This window comes from Myotis davidii, unplaced genomic scaffold (genome assembly GCF_000327345.1).
Source record: "Myotis davidii unplaced genomic scaffold, ASM32734v1 scaffold663, whole genome shotgun sequence".
Classification (NCBI taxonomy): domain Eukaryota; kingdom Metazoa; phylum Chordata; class Mammalia; order Chiroptera; family Vespertilionidae; genus Myotis; species Myotis davidii.
Window position 1 is genome coordinate 4,077,646 of NW_006295816.1, and position 20,068 is coordinate 4,097,713.

The 20,068-nt window shown below is 54.0% G+C and overlaps 1 protein-coding gene across 1 annotated transcript in view; it reads right to left on the minus strand.

Moving 5' to 3' along the window:
• Window positions 1–20,068, minus strand: part of CNTN4 (contactin 4) — a 332,854-nt gene that overhangs the window by 134,085 nt on the left and 178,701 nt on the right. The window contains exon 3 of the mRNA XM_015568361.1: window positions 5,170–5,296. Coding sequence (XP_015423847.1) covers window positions 5,170–5,296 — 127 coding nt within the window. The remainder of the gene's footprint in view (window positions 1–5,169; window positions 5,297–20,068) is intronic.

Sequence of the window (20,068 nt, forward strand, 5' to 3'; positions counted from 1 at the left end):
AATTAGAAGATGGGACGTGGCTCTCCACGTGTTTGCTGGTGAGAAGACGGGTGTGAGGCACCGGCACGGCGTGTAGGCCCGATAGTAATTCTCTCTGTGTCCTGACACCGACAGGAAAGTAATAAGCAATAAAAAGAGAACAGCCGGGTTCCATTTCCCAGGTCTAGATGCACATGAATCTCGGGCGCTGGCTGGCTGCCTGCCTGCGACTTTTTATTTTTTATTTTTTTGAGTCAACGGATCACGTCTCAGCCATAACTCTCACTTCAAATGATAGTTGAGCAATTTAATCTGACAAATCTAAGAACTCAAAGAGGAAATTGCAAACTAATGTGAGCTGCAAGCTGAGAGCAGGATTCAGGAATGAGACCGCGTGAGTCTTTTTAGCTGAGTGGCTTTGGGGACAGGGAGCGCCTCCCTCAGTGGGACCCCACCCCTTACCTCAAGCAGATGCCCGGCAGGGAGTCCCTAACCTCCTCTGCTGGCTGTGTTTAGGCACAAAGGGACGGGGAGCGGGGGACACACTCTTGCTGTGAGATGCAGGGAGCTGCCAGGGGAAAGCATTGCACCGGGGTTCTCACTGCCCTGACTTGGATGGGGGCTGCACTGGATTCCTTCCCTCCCTCCACCCTTGCGAATTTTGCAATTTGTTTTCATTGTCTGAGGACTCTCAAGGGCTGGTGATGTACAGATGCTGCCTGTCAGGAACAAAGGAAACTCCCAAGGGCCAGGACACGTCGGGGAATCTCGGAGCTGATTTCTGAACCCCAGGGGATGAAGACGCAACTCCGGGGAGACCAAGGCTGTGCGGGAGCCCAGGCCTGTGCGGGGACGCTCGAAGGTGCACAGAGCTGGCCTGGCTGGGAAGCGCTCGGGGGGATTTGCAGCAAAACCCTCTTCCTTTGTTCAGTGCTTCAGCTCAGCAGGCAGCGGGGGCAGCCTCTCTCACTTGGAATCTGTGGTCCGCACGCCGAGAGGAAGACAAACCTCGCAGCAAAAGGACGCCAACCATGCCTGTGACCCCAGCTTTTGTCCAGAGAGGGGAGCTGTGTGCCCGCCAGAAGGAACACCCCCAGGCCCTTGGGGGACATTCCTGCAGAGGACAAGTCCACACTTCTTACAGTTTTCTGGGTCTGGGTCAATCTCTTCAAACTCAAGGGGCAGGGAACATGGAAAGGGCAGCCTCAGCCCAGGGAGTGAGCGGAAGGACACGAGGTCAGGGAGTGTCTGATGCTCGCCCCAAATTTCTCCTACTGCTTCTTCACCCCAGTGCCAGCCCGAGCACCCACCATGTGCAGCCGGAAAGGTGTTTGAAACCACCTCATTGGTCCATGCTTCCTTGCTCTGTCCTTCAACCAGAAGGAGGGGCTGGTCACTCCAGGGACCAATCCGCTTTTACGTGACAGAGATATTGCCAAAGGCGCGGAGGAAAGCAGGGCTCCCACGGAGGCGAGAGCCTCTGATGAAAAGTTTTCTTCCCTGATGCCTCTGCAGTCTTTACAAGCATCACAGGCTCCTGCTCCCCAGCCAACTTCAAATAACCAACTAGTCCCTCTTTCCTGAAACACAGTGTTACACAAGTCACGTTAATCAAAGGTCACAGGTTGGGGGAGAAACAAAGTAGCAACAAAAGCAACTTGTCAAATTCTGCTGCGCAATGTGTGTCCATTTGGTCGTAGTGAACTCACACTTGGCGGTGCACTGACGGATGTGGAACCTGGCCTCTTGCATTTCTTTTCAACGACATAGAGCGTTTTCACGTGTTTGATTTAGCCGCCGAGTCAGCCTGTCACAGGGACAGTCACTGCACAGTCTGCGCCCAGAACACTGCTGGGCTCACACCTGCTGCCTACAATCATCCACAGTGGCCTGCCCCCCGCAAGCGTCTTGGTTGGAGGATAATTTCTATGCTCACCCTGAGGGTACTGTCCCTCAGGGAGGTGTTGGGCTTTCCTTTCCTTTCTGGAACGCACTTCCTTTCCTTAACCAGGAGGTAAGGACCATTCGCCCTCCAGATTCGGTGCAATACCTCCTTCCCGGTGACACACACGCTCACGCCCTCATCTCCACCCTGAAGTGACCTTTTCCTCTGGGTGGCCTAGACCCTGGCACCTTTTCCCCTCACAGCACAGCTTTCATCATCTCGCCTCCAGGCAGTGCCCCTCAGCACCCTGCCCGACCATGTCAAGCCTCGCGAGGCCCCAGTGCCTCTCAGCTGCTCAACGTGGCGGCTCCAACACCTGGGGGACACGCTCCTCAGAACCCTGACGGACACCCCAGTGCACCGCCGAGCTGCCCCGCAATGTCTGAGCCAACTCCCCGGATTCGCAGTTTGAAAACACAGGGTAGTTTGATGAATGACAATCTGTGTGATAGATGAAGCAATGGGCAACGAAATGAAATAATTTCCTCTATGCTCGCTGCCCCATCCTGGAATGTGTGTGGGTGCCCTTTGCTCTCTGCCCGCTTGAAAACGCCCATCTCAGTACAGGTCCCACGTCCGTGATGATGCCAATCTCCTCCTCCCCTCATCTGGGGCATGCGTGACACATCCTGTGGGTTTTTACACGCGACGATAGGTTGATTTTTAGCCTCAAGTTTTCCTCATTCGATCTAAACAGAGGCAAAAGAATATTCACAGGATATCTGCAAGCAAGAATCATAGCCAATAGAGACCTGTGTTGGGGGAAAGGAATATCCTTACTTTCGAAGTCTGCTATTCCTTGATTCTAATCCCTCCCCTCTCAGGGGGAGTTACAATTTAATTTTGTTTTTGTGACAACTTGTCAGGCGCACTAGTGTCTGCTCCATCTGAGCCGCTTTGAGCTTTGCAAATACAGAGTCACCGTCTGCGTTCTTCTGCAACAGCCGTTTACTCACAGCCGTGTTCCGGCGAGCCTGCGTGCAGCAGCTCTAACTCATTCGTCGCCGCCACGGGGTCAGGCTGTCCGGTATGAACGCCCCAGGTTACATGTATTTCTATTACTTCTATTATCTATGCTGGAATAAATGTAGTCTTCGAAACGTCTGCCAGGCCGGTAGGTTGGGGAGACTGTGTCGTTGTAGTTTTACTTTGTCTATTTCCGCTCACTAATGCCTTGGCCATCTTTTTATACATAGACGGGATACTGGGCATTCCTCGTCTTAGAAGTACCTACTCAAGTGTCTTTCGGAAATGTTCTATTGTTACTCGTTTTTTACTTTAGATTTGTGGGAATACTTTAAACTCTGGATATTAATCCTTTGCCAATGGTAGTATTAAATATATCTTCTCCCCATTGGGAGCTTGTAACTTTACTCACGTTGTTAAATTCTGTCAAACAGAAGTTCTTCACATTAATGAAGGCAAATATTTTCCATCATATTTGAGAAATCTCTTCTTCCCTCCAGAGTCAGAGGCGTGTTTGTCTATTTCCTATCGAATGTGCTCTGAATTTTTTATGTGGGTCTTCTAATCACCTGGAATTGATCTGTGTATATGCCAGTGGTTCTCAACCTTGTCTGCACATTAGAATCAACTGGGAATCTTTTTAAAATCCTGATTTCATAGCCCCAGAAATCAGGATTTTAAAAAGATTCCCAGGTGATTCTAATGTGGCAGCAACGGTTGAGAACCACTGGTATACGCTGTGAGGTAGGGGTCCAACTTTGCTCCATTTTTAACCATATGATAACCCATCGTGCAGATCTCTTTCCAATTTATTTCTACTGTTGTCATGACTTCCTACTTTTTTTTTTTGTCTTTGCAAGACAGTGTTTTTTTTTTACTACACTTCTCGTTTAGTGCAATTAATGTTTATGTAGAAATATTAACCTGGACCACTTGGTTTTCTTATCCCTTTTCCTTGTAGCTGGGGTCATTTTTATTCTGCTTAAAGTGCATTTTTTAGAATTCTATTTAGAGAGGGCCTGCTGGAGGCAAACTTCAGTGTCCGCTTTAAAACTTATTTATTTTGTCCTCCTTTGACAAAAGTATTTCTGCTATAAAGAAATTTGACAGTTAATTCATCTCCGTGTGGAAGGCTGTTTTCCATCTTGCTTCTCGGTTGACACTGACAGGTCACCGCTGGCTTGCCTGTCTCTGTGAAGGTTGTCTGTGTTACAGCCTTGGCTGCTTTTACGCCCGGGTCTTCGGCCGGGTGCTGATCCACGACGACCATTCTAAATGAGGCTTGATTTTCATTTGTCCCGCTTGCGATTCACTTCACCGGCTTCCTCAATCTATGGCTTGGGATTTTCAGTTAACTTGGGAGAATTCTTAGCCTTCTCTTTAATATTGCCTCTTCCCCATTCTCCCTCGCCTTGCCTTGCAGAACTCTGATTAGATATGTGTGAACGTTTTCTCTTAATTGGTTCTCTCTCTCTCTCTCCTCCTCCTTTGAAAAAGTCACTCAGCACCACGACGATTATCAGGACCGGGTGGTTATTTGTGCCTGGCAGCCCCTAGCAGGAGGGAAGCCAGCTTAGCTCTGGTTACACCTCCTGTTGGGACGGAGGCCCGGGATTGGTGTATTCCCGGAGGCATCCCCATGTGAGCGCCTCCTCGTGGCTGAGCTGAGGCTCTGTCCTGCGACCTCTGACCCCTGCGGGGCTGCCCGGTCTAAGATCCAGCTCACAGGGTTCCTCGGGGTGTAAGCGTTTAGTGTCCGGCTTCCTGCTCCGGGTTCCAAACCCACTTCCTCTATGACCTCTGAGTATTTCTGACTTCCCTGCCAGTTTATGGATGCATTTTAGTAAGTTGTTGTTGTTTTGTAAAAAGGACATTATAGCCCGGCCGGCATGGCTCAGTGGCTGAGCGTCGACCTATGCACCAGGAGGTCAGGTGCGGTTCCTGGTCAGGGCACATGCCCGGGTTGCGGGCTCCATCCCCAGTGGGAGGCAACTGATCGATGGTTCTCTCCCATCATTGATGTTTCCATCTTTCTCTCTCTCCCTTCCTCTCTGAAATGAAAAGAAGAAAAGGAAAAGACATTGTGAAGAAGTGGGAGGGCTTCCAGGGAGAGGGCCAACCAGGACACGGGCTCCCGGCTCTGCCTGGAGCGGGAAGGGGCCTGGACTTCTCGGATCACAGCCTCTCCCTGGCGTCCAGGACAGCCCGGGAGCCGGCCTGGGGGCTCCGTGTGCACTCGGTCCACCTTGGCCCCAGAGAGCGCCCGCGCGGAGACACACCTGATGCGAGGCCTCGGGTTCCCTCTCACTTGACAGGTGAGCTTCACCTTCTTCTCCTCGGAGCCCACGGGGAACATGACGGGGCCGGGCTCCTGCACGAACACCGGGCCGCGCGGCGTGGGGTCGCCTGGAACGACAAGAGAAAGGGTCGGAGGATGAAGCCCATCGCCCGACAGGCCCGGAACCAGCAGGAACCACCACCCAGTGAGACAAGGGGACAGACGGACAGAAGCAGCGGTCGTGCAGGGGGCTCGGTTTCTGCCTCGGACGACATGGCCCCAGGGCGGCGCGGTCTGTCCTGGAGGCCTCACGGGGGTGCAGACGCCCGTTTCCCGAGAACGTGCTCTTAGGAACAGCTTCCAGGCACAGGAACAGCATGACGGCCTCTCACCCCCTCAGCAGCAGGACACGGCCCGGTTCTCATAACCCACGTACAAGCCATTCTCACAATCGGCTGTGCAGGGGGTTCGTTTCTCTCCCGCCTGTGCTGGACCTGCCCGGGGATGCGGTGCCCCCGCTGTTGGCGCCATCGGGCCCAGCACAGTCAGCAACACCCACCTGGTCTGCCGCTGGGCCAGCCGCATGTGACTATGGAGTGATGTGTGCGTTTCTTTTTTTTAATATACATTCTTAAAATATATTTTTTATTGATTTCAGAGAGAAGGGGAGAGGGAGAGGAGAGATAGAAACATCAATGATGAGAGAGACTCATTGATCAGCTGCCTCCTGCACGCCACCCACTGGGGATCGAGCCTGCAACCCGGGCCTGTGCCCTGACCGGGAATCGAACTGTGACCTCCTGGTTCATAGGTCCATGCTCAACCACTGAGCCACACCAGCCGGGCACAATGTACACATTTCTAATTGCTTTCTCTCAGTGAGAGAAGCTGGCTGCGCGGGACGTACTTGTCATGAACGGCAGCCGAGACCAGAACAATCCGCCGTTGGCACGCGGGGCGGAGTGTGGGAGGCGTGTGCTTCTCTCTGGGGGAGCCCATCATAAAGACGGCCCCAAACGCATCTCACCACCCTCGCCCATGAAAGAGAGGCCGCTCTTCAAAATCTAGTTCAAGTTCTATTTTTTTTCTATAAGGCTTTTCTAGACCTTCCCTTTCTTCCTTTAATCACATGACTCCTATATTATATGCCCCTGTGGACATATATTTTTTCTACTAGTTTAACTAGTTTTTTCTTCTTTGGACTGTAAGCTCCCCGGGAGCATGGCCGCCTCTTACCCACTGTTCTGTGTCCTGTGCTACGGCGGCTTATACAGAGAAGATGGTCAGCAAGGATTGGTTCTATTTGAGGGCAATTTTCCACTTTTTAATGTGCTCCATCAGCGGGCTCAGGCACTGCCTGAGGAATTTTCCGGTAGAAGGGCCAGTGGCTATAATGTAAGTGACACCGAGTATCTCCCCGGAGCTGACAACCCATTTGCCTCTTAAATGTGTGGATGGTGAAGGCTGTGAATTGCACCTGCAACGCTGGTGCCTCGAAAGCAGCCTTTTGTGGATGGGAGGTCGGATGAGACGGGGCTCACGCAGGTGAGCGGGGAAAGGAGGCAGGAGGGGGCCGGACAGCATGAAGTGATGCAGAGGGAGGCAGTTTCTGTCCAGGCTTTTAACCCATCCACACGCTGAGATCCGGACTGGAGACAAAATAAGGAGACGAGATGGCCATGGGGCATCCTGCTTCATCAGAGGCACCGGGACAGCTGAGGACCTCGTGAGAACCAGATGTGGACGCAGGGAAACCACGAGCTGACACTCGATGCCTGGGGTCACTGGCTCACCCGTGACCCATGCAGACTCCCGTCTCCCTACACCCGACGGTCTCCTCTCCAAAGTGATAAGGTCACAGTGGCTCCACACAGTTCACAACAGGCAAGGGGCCAGGCTGGTGGGGCTCAGTGGAGGAGCCTGGACCTATGAACACCCACAGTTCGATTCCCGGTCAGGGCACATGCCTGGGTTGTGGGTTCGATCCCCAGTAGGGGGTGCGCAGGAGGCAGCCAATCCTCGAGTCTCTCTCATCATAGATGGTTTTATTTCTCTCCCTCTCCCTTCCTCTCTGAAATCAATAAAAAGATATTAAACAACCAAACAAAACCCCCAAAAAGAACCGAAAGGGGCCCTGAGTATTTTCCCATAAACCCACATGCACGTGAACCTACATTCAAAGATGTCAGGAATTACATCACCACCACCATCCTCTCTCCTCAGGCCATGGAGCAGCCAAAAAACAAAATAAGAGCGAGGGAGGAAAGTGCACAAACAGGCACTTTCTTTCTTTTTCTTTTCTTCTTCCCCTTCTCCTACCCCTTCCCTTCCTGCTCCTCCTCCTCCCCCTCCCCCCCTCCTCTTCTTCTTCTTTTGTTTTTGTTTTAACATTTATGATTTAAAGCCAGGTATTTAAAAATCCAGAACATGACATGTCAGATTTCCAACCATCGCACAGATGTTTTCAAAACAAATTTAGATCCTGGGTCAAGGTTAGCTCAATTCAACCGTGAAGAATTCTGGGAGTTTCTGGCACATTCAGTTACATAACAAGGGCTACCGCCCAGATCCCTGTCACAGCAGTGCGTTGGGGGTTTTTCTCTAAGCGAGGACTATCTCCATAGTCGTTCCCATTCCCAAGCTCTGTGTGCGTATGATATCAATCACCTCCATTCATTGGAGGGTCCCGATCTGCATGTCACCCAGAAATAGACAGTCGGTTACAAGCAATTCCCAACACGAGCAGCACACGATAGCGGTTACCCGGGCGCGGCTGAGAGGCTGTGGCCCAGCCGCCGTGTCCCTGCCCCATTCACCCGACAAAGGGGCGATGCCTGCTGTGTGCGCTGTAGCAGGCACTGGTGATAAGGATGCTCCGCACTGGCTACACATAACGCCCCCGGCCGCCCAAAGTTTCATTTGCTCCCGATTAACCACACTCAGGGCCCGCAGGTTCATGGGAGCATCGAGAGAAGTGAGTTTCCGTCCTCAGCCAAGGAGGCCCACCGCCTGGCACGCATGAGCCCCGCGTTTCAAAGGTGAGAGGGGAGATTTCCGCCAGGCGAGCTACCAGGTGTCGAAAGCCAATATCCTAACAGTAACATGTTTAGGCTAGGGCACCAGTATTGATGAGAAACAAAGAGTTACAGAGGGACATTCCTGGAAGAAACAGGGAGGGAGGTAGCGCTAAGCTGCTTCTATCCTGAAGGTCCACAAAGACTTTGCATATGGCTTGGCTGGTGTGGCTCAGGTTGAGTGTCAGCCTATGACCAGGAGGTTCAATTCCTGGTCAGGGCACGTGCCTGGGTTGTGGGCTCCATGCCCAGTAGGGGGTGAGCAGGAGGCAGATGATCAATAATTCTCTCTCATCATTGATGTTTTTTCTCTCTCCCTTTCCTTCCTCTCTGAAATAAATAAAAACACATATCAATCATGTTGCATAGGCCATTTCCAAAGCCTGGATGATAAAGTGCCCCCTTCCTTGATCACGGTCATTTGTTCAGTGTGGCCCGAGGAGTGGCCATGATTTTCAGCCGAGAACAACAGAGACCTCGGGCGGTGGTGCCCTCACTCAAGGACGCAGGCCTCGGCCCACGCGGTCGGGTCCCCGGCAAAGCCTGGTGCCTGGGGGACGGTCAGCAGAAGTGGCACGCGGAGAGGGTCGCGGGGCTTGGGAAAACCCAGGGATGCGGAATGCAGCTCCTTTTTATTTTATTCAATTAATTAATTTTTAAATAATATATTTTTATTGATTTCAGTGAGGAAGGGAGAGAGACAGAAACATCAATGATGAGAGAGAAGCATGGATCAGCTGCCTCCTGCACGCCCCCTACTGGGGATTGAGTCCACAACTGAGCTTGTGCCCTGACCTGTAATTGAACCCTGACCTCCTGGTCCATTGGTCCATGCTCAGCCCCTGAGCCACACAGCCAGGCGCATCTGTGATACTCCCCCCACTCCCACCCCCTAGGCCGCTGAGATGGGAGGGAGGGCGGAAAGGGGCAAGTGGGTCAGACAGCAGGTGATCTCAGCATAAAGATGCCACAGAAGGCAGCGTAGTAAAAAGCCAAGGTTTGCCTAGAAGGAACTCCTCCAAGTGTGGTCTAGCGCAGCGTGCATGCAGAGGGCCTCACACAACCACAGCGCTCGGCCTCACACAACCACAGCGCGCGGCCCCGCTGCGTCTCCTCTGCACCGTACAGCCCTTGACGCCTCGGGAGAGAGGATGCTCTGTGCGCCTCTCATCCCGGATCCCGCTGCCCTCGGATGCAGAGCAAAGCCAGGCGCCAGAGACCAGGAAGGGCCGCCCTCTGTCGCTCCAGGCGTTTCTCCTCTCACCACTCACATCCACGGGGAAGCCGTGAGGGGACGTAGTCTTTTTATTTATTTTATTTTTTAATGTTTATTGTTGAAAGTAGTTCATATGTCCCCCATTGACCCCTTCTAGCCTGCCCGCCCCCGCCCCAGGCCTTCACCCCCTATTGTCTGTGTCATGGGTGATGCATCTATGCACACAGTCCTTTGGCCGACCTCTGCCCCCCGCCCCCACCTCCCTCTGAGGTTCCGCAGTCGGTTCGATGCTTCTGTCTCTGGGTCCGTTTTGCTCATCAGCGGGCTGTGCACTAGATTCCACAGGCTGAGACCGTGTGGTGCTTGTCTTTCTCTGACTGGCTCATTCACTGAGCTCGATGCTGGGAGAGGTGTTCTCCATTCTGCCCCGGAAGGCTGGGCGCAGGGCCGGGTGCCGCGCTGCTGCGCGCCGTCTCCCCGCCTCCTGATGAGCATGGAGATGCGTTTTGGTGAAAAACTGTAAGGTCAGGAGCGTCGCAGTGAATCCCAATGACACACAAAGCATTTGGGCAATAACTCAGGGCTTCAGACACAGTGAAGGGCAGCTCCACTGATCTTCCGAGTGTGAGACGCCCTCGGAAATCGGACCACCGAGGGCGGAGGTGACCACGGGCAGCTGTCACACCATCGTCGCACACAGGACGGAGCGCCGGACTTCACAAAACGACGGGTGTGGACGGTGCCCGGGGAAGGCAGCCAGCACCGCATCTCCAGCGCTTCCACTCGGTTCCGCCCGGGGGTGCAGGGGAGCAGCGCCGAGGCAGCCCCATTGTCAGAGGACAGAGATGTCTCTCTGGCTGGGCCTCGTTCTGCGTCCTTCCTTTCCCTCGAAGGAGCACCTTCAACAAGACACAGCGGGGCCGCCCGCAGCGTGTGCATGTGCGGAGCAGGAAGTGAACGGGCATCCCAGCAAGCGGAGGACGCTTTGCCGCCTCTGCCTGTGTTCTCCGCTGCCACTGCAGGCGGTGTCCCCAGGACAGAGCCAAGGGAGTCCGCCAGATCTCAGAGCCCAGGGAGGTGGGGAGGAGGACGGGGAAGGCGGGAGGAGGGGGAGGAGGAAGGGTAGGTGGGGAGGAGGGAGGAGCATTTTGCGCTGCTTCCCTGCAGGGTTGGGGGCCGTGGGGAGGGACAGCCCAGTGAACTGTCTCCATAGCTCACTCCGACCCTCACCTCCAACCCTGAAAGTCCCAGCGACAGCGGATTCATTACACCTTGAAAAATAAGTAGGCGGATGATTCTGACACCAAGCCCCAATGAGGAAAAGAAAAATGAATTTTCAACAAATGCAAATATTTTGTAACTCCTGTGGAGGCAAAACCTGACCTGCACTGATGTAAGGCTCTCTCTAGCGTCCGTGTGTTTGTGTGTGTGTGTGAGTGTGTGTGTGTGTGAGTGTGTGTGTGAGTGTGAGTGTATGAGTGTGTGTGTGTGAGAGTGTGTGAGTGTGTGTGTGAGTGTGTGTGTGAGTGTGAGTGTATGAGTGTGTGTGTGTGCGTGTGTGTGTGTGTGTGTGTTATCCTTTTCTGCAGAATGTAAGCGTGTGTGATTGGGGAGAGCTGACCCAGTTTCTGCCGGGGACGGTGGGTAACACTGGCCGCTGTGCGGACCTCCTTTCTTTTCCAAAGTTCACCCACTGCACGGTGACCGTGAGCAAGTTGCTTACTTCCGCGCCTCCATGTCCTCGTCTGTGAAACGGAGCCCACGGTGGTCACAGGGCTCCCTGTGCGTGGGAAATGCCTTCATGGCCAGGCACTCATGCGTCCTAACAATGAGGGCAATACGGGGTGTCTGCACAATCCCTCCTTGGAGATTGGGGCGGGGGCCTGACCAACTTACACCATACACAAAAATAAACTCAAAATGGATAAAGGACTTAAATGTACGACAGGATTCTCTGCCTGCCCCGCGGTGTCCAGATGCAATAAACATTTTCCGAATATAAATAACCAGACACCGAACTCTGGCCTCCAGGGACGGAATATGGGGGGGGGGCACCTCTCCCTCCCCTTAGCCCTGTCGCCTCAGACCCGTAGCCTGCGGCTCTGTAAACCTCCGGGGTGAACCATGCCCAGCCCGTCTCCAGTCTCCCGCGGTCTCCATCAGTGATGCCCACACTCCGGCTCAGAACTGTCCTAAGTCTAAGGTCACCTTCAGGCGGGGCTGGGAAGAAGGTGGCCGCGTCCCCTCTGAGACGGAATAAAGGACACAGAGATGCCTTTGATGGGTGTCTGCCCTTTGATGTCCAGGTGTTTCCACCTCAGTAACATCACAAAAAGCAGAGGGTGATGTGGGACAAAAACAGGGCCGTCCTATTCGGGCAGCGATGAAAGGTCCCCTCCGACGAAATGGCCTTTCCTTCTGCTCTGCAAACGGGCTGCCGGCAGGGACTCCCACCCACGGGGCGGGGTGATGGTGGGGAAGAGTCCTCTGCCCGCTCCTCCCTTGCCTGTGCCCTCCCTGAGGTCCGGAGCCTGTCTGGATACGGCCTTTCCCACTCTCTGGGCCGCTCTGTTGGGACCCGCCCCGCCCTTCCTGGGTGAGCTGGTGAAGGAAGGAAGCGGGGCCCGGAGCACAGGGAAGGGCCTTCCTGCTGGCCAAGAGCCGTCACAGCGGAACGTGGCGCGTCCGGAGGCCTCCTGAGGGACCGCACAGACACATGGAGGGTGACTCTAGCCAGAGAGGCAGTACCTCCCTGCACACATGAGACGGAATAGGACTCATCCACCAGGAAAGATGAGCAACTGCGTTTGTGACGTCACGGATGGAGCCTGAGTATCAGGCCGAGTGAAGACGTCAGAGAGAAAATGCCAGGGACCCTGTGAGCGCACTGCAAGCAACGAATGAGCAAACAAAGACAACTCACCCCCAGAACCCAGAGAACAGATGGCAGGGGGCGGTTCCCGGGGAAGGGGCGGGGTGGGGGGTCGGGGGTCGGCTGTCTGGGTGGTGAGAGTGACCTGAACTCAGTTTTATAGTTTCATGATGATGGTCGCCTGGTCCCAGCTCTGACACTCAGCGGGCGAGTTCCGGAATCAGGATGATGCTGGGCTCATAGGTGAGCTCTGGAGTCTTCCCTCCTCTTGAATGCTCTGGGATAGTTTAGGAAGGATAGCTGTGCGGGCCAGCGTGGCTCAGTGGTTGAGCGTTGACCTATGAACCAGGAGGTCACAGTTCCATTCCAGGTCAGGGCACATGCCTGGTTGGGTGCTTGGCCCCCAGTAGGGGGTGTGCAGAAGGAGCCGATCCATGACTCTCTCTCATCAGTGATGTTGCTGTCTCCCTCTCCCCCTCCCTTCCTCTCTGAAATATGTATTTCATACATATGTGGAAGGAGGACAGCTGTTAGCTCTTCGGGGCTGTTTGGTAAAATCCACCTCTACAGCCATCCGGTCCTGGACTGGGCTGCTGTTTGCTGAGAGTCTATTGATTAGCGCTTTGATTTGTTAGTTGTGATCAGTTTGTTCAGATTTTCTGTTTCTTCTTGATTCAGTTTGGAAGATGGCACGTGTCTAGGCATTGATCCGTTTCTTCCAGGTACAGGTTGCCCGATTTGCTGGCATATAGTTGTTCATGGTATTTTCTTGCGATCCTTGGTGGTTCTGTGATGTCCGTGGCTACGTCCCCTCTCCCATTTCTGATTTCATGTATTGGGTCCTCTCTCTCCTTTCCTTCTAAGTCTGGTTAGAGGTTTGTCAATCTCGTTTATCTTTTCAAAGAACAAGTGCTTAGTTTCGCCAGCGTTTTGTATTATTATACTTTTAGTCTCTACGTCATTTATTTCTGCTCCGATCTTTACTATTCCCCTTCTCCTACCTCCTTTGGGCTTTGTTTGTTGTTCTTCCTCTAGCTCCTTTAGGTGTCTGGTTAGACTGGTGGAGATTTTTCTTGCTTCTCGGGCTAGGCCCGTATCGCTGTGAATTCCTCCCTTAGGTCTGCCTTCACTGTGTCCCAGAGATTTCGCGTTGTGTTTCCTTTTCACGCCTTGGATAACCTTTGATTTCTCTCTCGGTGTCACTGTGAGCCGCCACTGCTCGGCCGCATGTCTGTGTTTTCGGTTCTTTCCTTTCATGGGTTGCTGGTTTCAATCCGTTGTAACGGCTCCCACATTTAAAGCAGAAATCCATGGCGGGGTCGGCGGGAGCTCGTCGGACGCCCTCGTTCTCCCACGTCCGACCTCTGCCTCGTCATGTCCGCCTGGAGGGCCTCGCGCACCTGCTCCCCCTCCGGCCTCTGAGGGATCCGGCCAGTGACCTCCCGTTACGTGTGACGGTCACCTGGGCTGCAGGCATCCCCCGAAGCCGACGATGACTTTGAAGGCCGGGTTTCCAAGAGCTTCCTGGGTCAGTGTCACGTCTCTTGGGCTGAATGACCCGCAGGAGAATCCGGTTCCCGCTCCCGGTGGGTCCCACCGGCCGCTGTGTCCATCGAGCTCACCTCGCCTGCAGGCCACGCTCCTCCTCGGCTCCGAGCCTGCGGCTCAAGCGCATTTCCTGCTGCAAGTGAACGGGGGAGGGGGAGAGGTCCGCCTCCCCGCGCAGTGTCCGGGCACCTTTGCAGGAAAAGGGCAACACAGAGCTTTCTGGGTGTTTTCTTTGCAAAAAACAGTCCCTTAAAAAGCATTTGTCTTTGCAAGAACTTTATGAAGTTATGCACCAGAGGCAGAAATGGCCTCAATTAGATAAAAGAAACGAAGCATTTAATTAATCGGTGACAACCCCACAGGTGGCCGGGAAAAGAGAATGATTCTCTGAAATTAGTTACAGACGGACCGCCAGGCTGGGCGCTCTCTCCACGTTAAAAAAACACATGCAATCGACACCTTTTAACCTTTGTCTCCTATCCCGCCACGAACCCAGAAATTAATTTCCGTGGGCAGAGCGGGAAAACAAAAGGCGGAGTTACAACGGCACAGCTTTCAGGAAGAGGAAACAGTAGCCCTTACGGAAATGAGAAGTCCCGGTGCAGCCGCCACTATGAAACGACAGCAGCCGATGAAATGGCCCCAATTCAAAGCACTGCCCCCTGTGCGTCCCGGCTGCTCTCCCCCGGCTGCCTGTGTCTGGCGCAGGGCACGATCTTCCGCGGCTTCACCCCGACCCCATCCCGGACGGATGCCAGGAAGTGCGGTATTGTTCGAAGTTCCATGTGGTCTGGGAAACTAGTAATGCAGGTCACAAAATAAAAATGACACTCCCCCTGTCCCACCTAGAAACCCGAATCCCTCGGATCTGAGATGTGTGGTTGTGGCATGGGGACATGCAAGGCGTCTCTCCTGGGCAGTTACACAGGAACAAATCCTATCACTTTCTTCGGGGATGCGTGCGCTGACTGGGAAAGGGGGAATGCACTGCATCCCCTTGGGGGGGGGGGGGGCATGGAGGTTTCAGAGTTCAGGGTTCAAATATTCGTGGGGTGGGACCTGAAGCCACAGGGCGAGAGCCTTGGGCCCATACAAGTAGGTTCCTTTTATTAAAACGTCACAATTTTGGCCTGGCTGGTGTGGCTCAGTGGTTGAGCAGCAACCTATGAACCAGGAAGTCACGGTTCGATTCCCATTCAGGGCACATGGGGTTGTGGGCTGGATCCCAGTAGGGGGCAGAACAATGATTCTCTCTCATCATTGATGTTTCTATCTCTCTCTCTCTCCCTCTCCCTTCTACTCTGAAATAAAAAAAAATATGCTTAAAAAGACAAAACACACAAAACTTCCTACTTTTGTCACAGAGGGTGATGGCTTCGCGGAAGGCAAGCTCATTGTCAAGTTCTGAACGGCGTGTGATCCCCCACAATGGGGGGGGCTCCGCGGGAACCTTCGCGATCCTCCCTCCGGACAGCAGCGGGACTGCCCGCGGGGAACATGGCTGCTTGGAGTGTGAGTGCCTTCGAGGGTTAGGTCACTGAGAGTGTCCCACGGTGGACGTGGTGTTCAGACAGAAAGGATCACCTTGTATCGGACACTCGGCTTCTCCCTCCCCAAAACGCCATGGTATTTTTAGCGAGTGAAGATATTCTGTCATCAGGCCTGCTGTTTGTACGGCAGGCAGTGAAGACCAGAATGATCATCCAGTTCGACTTCATGCCACTAGCTTCATTTTTTATAAATATATTTTATTGATTTTTTACAGAGAGGAAGGGAGAGAGATAGAGAGTCAGAAACATCAATGAGAGAGAAACATCGATCAGCTGCCTCCTGCACATCTCCCACTGGGGATGTGCCCGCAACCCAGGTACATGCCCTTGACCGGAATCGAACCCGGGACCCCTCAGTCCGCAGGCCGATGCTCCATCCACTGAGCCAAACCGGTTTCAGCTCCACTAGCTTCATTTTTAAGATGTGTGGTTGTGGTGCGGGGACACGCAAGGCGTCAGCGGCAACTCTACGATGAACCCCGGGCAACTGTGAACTTTACACGATACAGGACGCGCTTCCGGAGGCCACAGTGGATCGGCTTTCTAGACCGAAGCCGCTCTGTCAAGTCCTCATTGTGTTTTTTCAGCCCCCGACAGGGACCAAGGGGAGGACGGGCTGCTCTGTGGAAAACAGCCATTTCTCTTCTTTATTCTCCTATATCTCAATATGACTACAGAGCAAAATCACAGCCTTACAATGTATTGAGTTATTTCCGTAATTGTTAGATGAAATTACACCAGTGGTAATTCATTTTCATTTGAGCACCTGAAATTCAATCAGACTTGCAAAAATTCAAACATATTTAGCTTACTTAGAAGGATCAGACAATATTAAATTAAGTTAAACACAAAAGGATAGAGTAACAAAAATCGCTAATTCTTCTTCCCTGCCAAACAGCCTGAGGAGGACGTGTGGTGTGCGAGCAGACACGGGGGCTGCCCACGGGAGAGCCTGACCCACGAGCCTGCTCTGCTGGTGACTCGTGGGGCCTTGCACACCTGCCTGCGTGACTTCATCCCTTAGGAACCCAGACGGTTCCATTCATTATCTGTACGGTGTTCTGAGATGTAATTTTCTAAGGTTTTAAGTAAAAACGAAAGAAAACCTTTACCGCATAGTCTGTGCAGTTTTATGTGATAATTGGACACACATACGCCCGCAATTCGGTCCTTTCCTGTTTCAGTTCCCCTCCCAGGCACGTGGGAAACCCCAACACTCACATTTCATCACAACCCGGTGAGTCCCGTACAGCGGGGGAGACGCAGGCACAGCACGGCCCAGGGCCTTGCCCAAGGCCTCACCCGGGAGCGGGGGTTTGATTCTGTTCATCTCTGACTTCCTCCCCCAAACTTTTGGGAAAGATGTCAAAGGTGCAGGGAAGGTGAAAGAGTTCACCTGACCAGCCCCCCGCCCCCCTTGCTCAGACTGTGCACGTACTGCTGGGCGATGGCCGGTGAGATTCCATAGCCATAGGCATGTCACCTGAGCACCAAGGGGCAAGGACCCCCCGCCCCCCCCCCACACACACACTCCCCTGAGGCCAGGTGATGGGGGAGGCGCAGGTGAGGGCGGGAGAACACAGGAGACTCATCTTCCAGGCACCTGAATGCAGCTCCGCCTTCAGGGCAGAGAGAGCTCACGGTAAGTCAGCAGGGCCCCTTCCACCGCATACACCATGGCGCCCCCACGCATGCCCCGCCCACAGGCGTCCCTCCTCCCGACATCACAGAGACTTTCTCAGAAATGACCGTGGAGGTGGTCTGAGAGGGCCGGCACTGACAGTGGTGGGTGTAAAGCGAAGGACGTGTCTGCAGGACAGGGGCGCCCACCATGTATAGACATATCTATTAGTAGAATATATGTATTTTGAACAATTATAAAGTTGGTGTTTATTAACATACAGTTCATTTTCAAAATTTAAAACAATCTACAGAAATGAACACTTTTTTGGTCAACACCCGTTTCCAAACAGATGACCCTTCTGGCCCAGGCTCTGCTGATAATGCGAAGCAATGGCGTCACAAACGTCAAGAATCATTTTGTGCGGTATCCGTGCGCCCTCAATTCATCGACTGTTGCCGGTTTTGTGCCATAACTCTATCTTTTATGCACCCCCATCAAAAAGTCTAGTGGCACTTAAGGATACATTTTCTGCCCTTCTGGCCCAGGCCCTGCTGATAATGCGAAGCAATGGCGTCACAAATGTCAAGAATCATTTTGTGCGGTATCCATGCGCCCTCAATTCATCGACTGTCGCCGGTTTTGTGCCATAACTCTATCTTTTATGCATTCCCATCAAAAAGCCTAGTGGCACTTAAGGATACATTTTCTTTGTTCAAAGCTTAGTCCGACTTCACCCATTATTTCCAATCAGTTGAACTGGGAAGGGGCGAGTTACCAGCTGTTACAGTGCGTACACATTTTGGGGGACACCGTCTGTAACTGAAATCAGAACATTTGCTTTGCGAGTCCGACGGGACGCGTGCCTGGGTGACCATCGTTCTCACTGCGCCCCATTATCAGCATCCTCAACAGAAACGCTTTGCTCAATGAAACGTCTTTCCCGCTTGTTGGGGTTCTCGCCGGCTGGCCTGGCGGGAAGCGTTACCTGAGTGCCTCACGCTGTGGGGAAAATGGGCAACTGCAGGAACGGGAACTCCGGGAAGCGACCCACTGAAATGACAAAATCCCTTCCCCCGGGTTTGGTTTGGTTTCGTTGTTTTTGTGGAGGGAATTCATTTTCACTTGATTTCCCTGAGTCACGGGAGAGGCTAACTTCAAAGCAACCTGCACAGGGACATTTCTCCAAGGTGGCGCCCTCAGGGTCCTGCTTCCAGGAGTGCAGGAAGCCAGGGTGCCCCCCAGGCAGCCTCTGGGAGCCAACCTCCTGCCCTCGCTGGGAGGCGGAGCCTGACTGCACCCCTGAAATCCCGCCTGCATTGCTGGCTCTCCATTCTGTGTAACACTGTGCCCCAGTGGGACTGGGATGCTGTCCCCTGGCGGCCGCTGAGTGTGTCACTTCGGGGCTCCCCTCGTGACCTGGTCTTATGGTCTCCAGGGTGAGAGGAGTGGTGTGATGATTTTTTAAAGTATGTTTTTATTGATTTTTAGAGAGAGAGAGGGAGGGGGATAGAGAGTTAGAAACATCATTGACGGGCTGCCTCCTGCACGCCCCCTACTGGGGATCAAGCCACAACCTGGGCATGTGCCCTGACTGGGAATCGAACTGTGACCTCTGGAGCCACACCGGCCGGGCTAGGTGTGATGATCTCACCAAGCTCCTTCACCTCTCATTTCATCTTTGGAAATCATGTCAGCAGCGGTGACATGTCAGTAACGGTGGTGGGTCTCACCTGGGCACCAAAGGGCTGCACTGGAGGTACCCCCTCCGGTGGCATCGCTGTGGCCTGTGGCACGGATTCGGGAGGGAGGAAAGGCAGGGCAGGCAGAAGGACCGGGCCACGCTCAGACCCTGGGGCTTCGGCCACGTGTCACCCCATCTGCCTGGCAGAGCGTTAGGGGAGGCGGCCTCGTCGGCTCCGTCCCGTGTGATGCTCTGAGTTTGCGCAAGGATTCAGGTCTGGAACCCAGCAGTGTCTAACCTGCCAATCATCTTCACGCTACCGTGGACGAGTCAGGCCCAGGAGACCACGCCCCAGAGTCATGGACATCTTTAGGCGACAGATGTGACCCAGAGCCCAGCTCTGACCCAAGAAGCCACTGTGGAAAGACAGCATTCCACCCCAAACTGGCCCCAGCCCCGTCCGCCAGAGCGCCTCAAACTCACCTAAGCGCCTGCACCAGCCATTTGGACACCTCCCCCTCCCACCCCTCCTCCCCACTTTGGAGTGAGCAGGGGGTGGAATCTGAGGGCAACTGAGTTATTCCCCAAATGTCAGTTCCAAATAAATACCAAAGCCAACCAAGAAGGCTCGGGTGTAAACCTGTCTTCAATTTGCGCCTGACTTTTAGGAGTTCAAGTGAGGCGCCCCTGGAAATGTCAGGGAGAATTCTTTCCCGAGGCTGCGCCTGACCCGAGGGCACCCGTCTGGGCGGCAGTGGCATTTGACAAACCAGGCGCCACACGCAGAGGCGCCGCGTGAGGGCGGCCACGTGCGCGAGGCAGAGCAGCTGCAGGAACCCCGGGCGTCTTCCCGCGGGTCCACGGAGCCGGAGCTGTAGCCTCCACCGCCAGGACCTGCAGTGATGACCGAGGGCAGAGATTTAGGGCTGAGTGATTCGACTTGGTTACTAGTAAACACCTTGCCAGGCACACCGACACCGCTCCTCCCTGGGTGCCCAGCCGGGGTCTGTGTGTGGCGTGTGCGTGACTCTGGGGAGCACTTCCCGAAGAGGGTCAGGAGCGGACGGCGCTCAGGGAACAGGGGTGCAGGCCTCAGCCAAGGGAGCACGCAGCCCGGCCTCAGGGAGAGCAGCTGCGTCTGACCTTCTCTGTCCCGCTAGGGGCGAGGCGAGAGGAACCAGAGCCACCACCAAGGCCCCAAACAAATCAAGGAGCAAGTGTCCCCCCTCCAGCCGGATCCGCGAGGCTTAGCACCCCCTGAGCTCTGTCCGGGGAAGGAGGCTGCCAGCAAAGCGGGGGCACAGGTCTGCGGGGGTCCTGGGCGCTGGAAGGTCT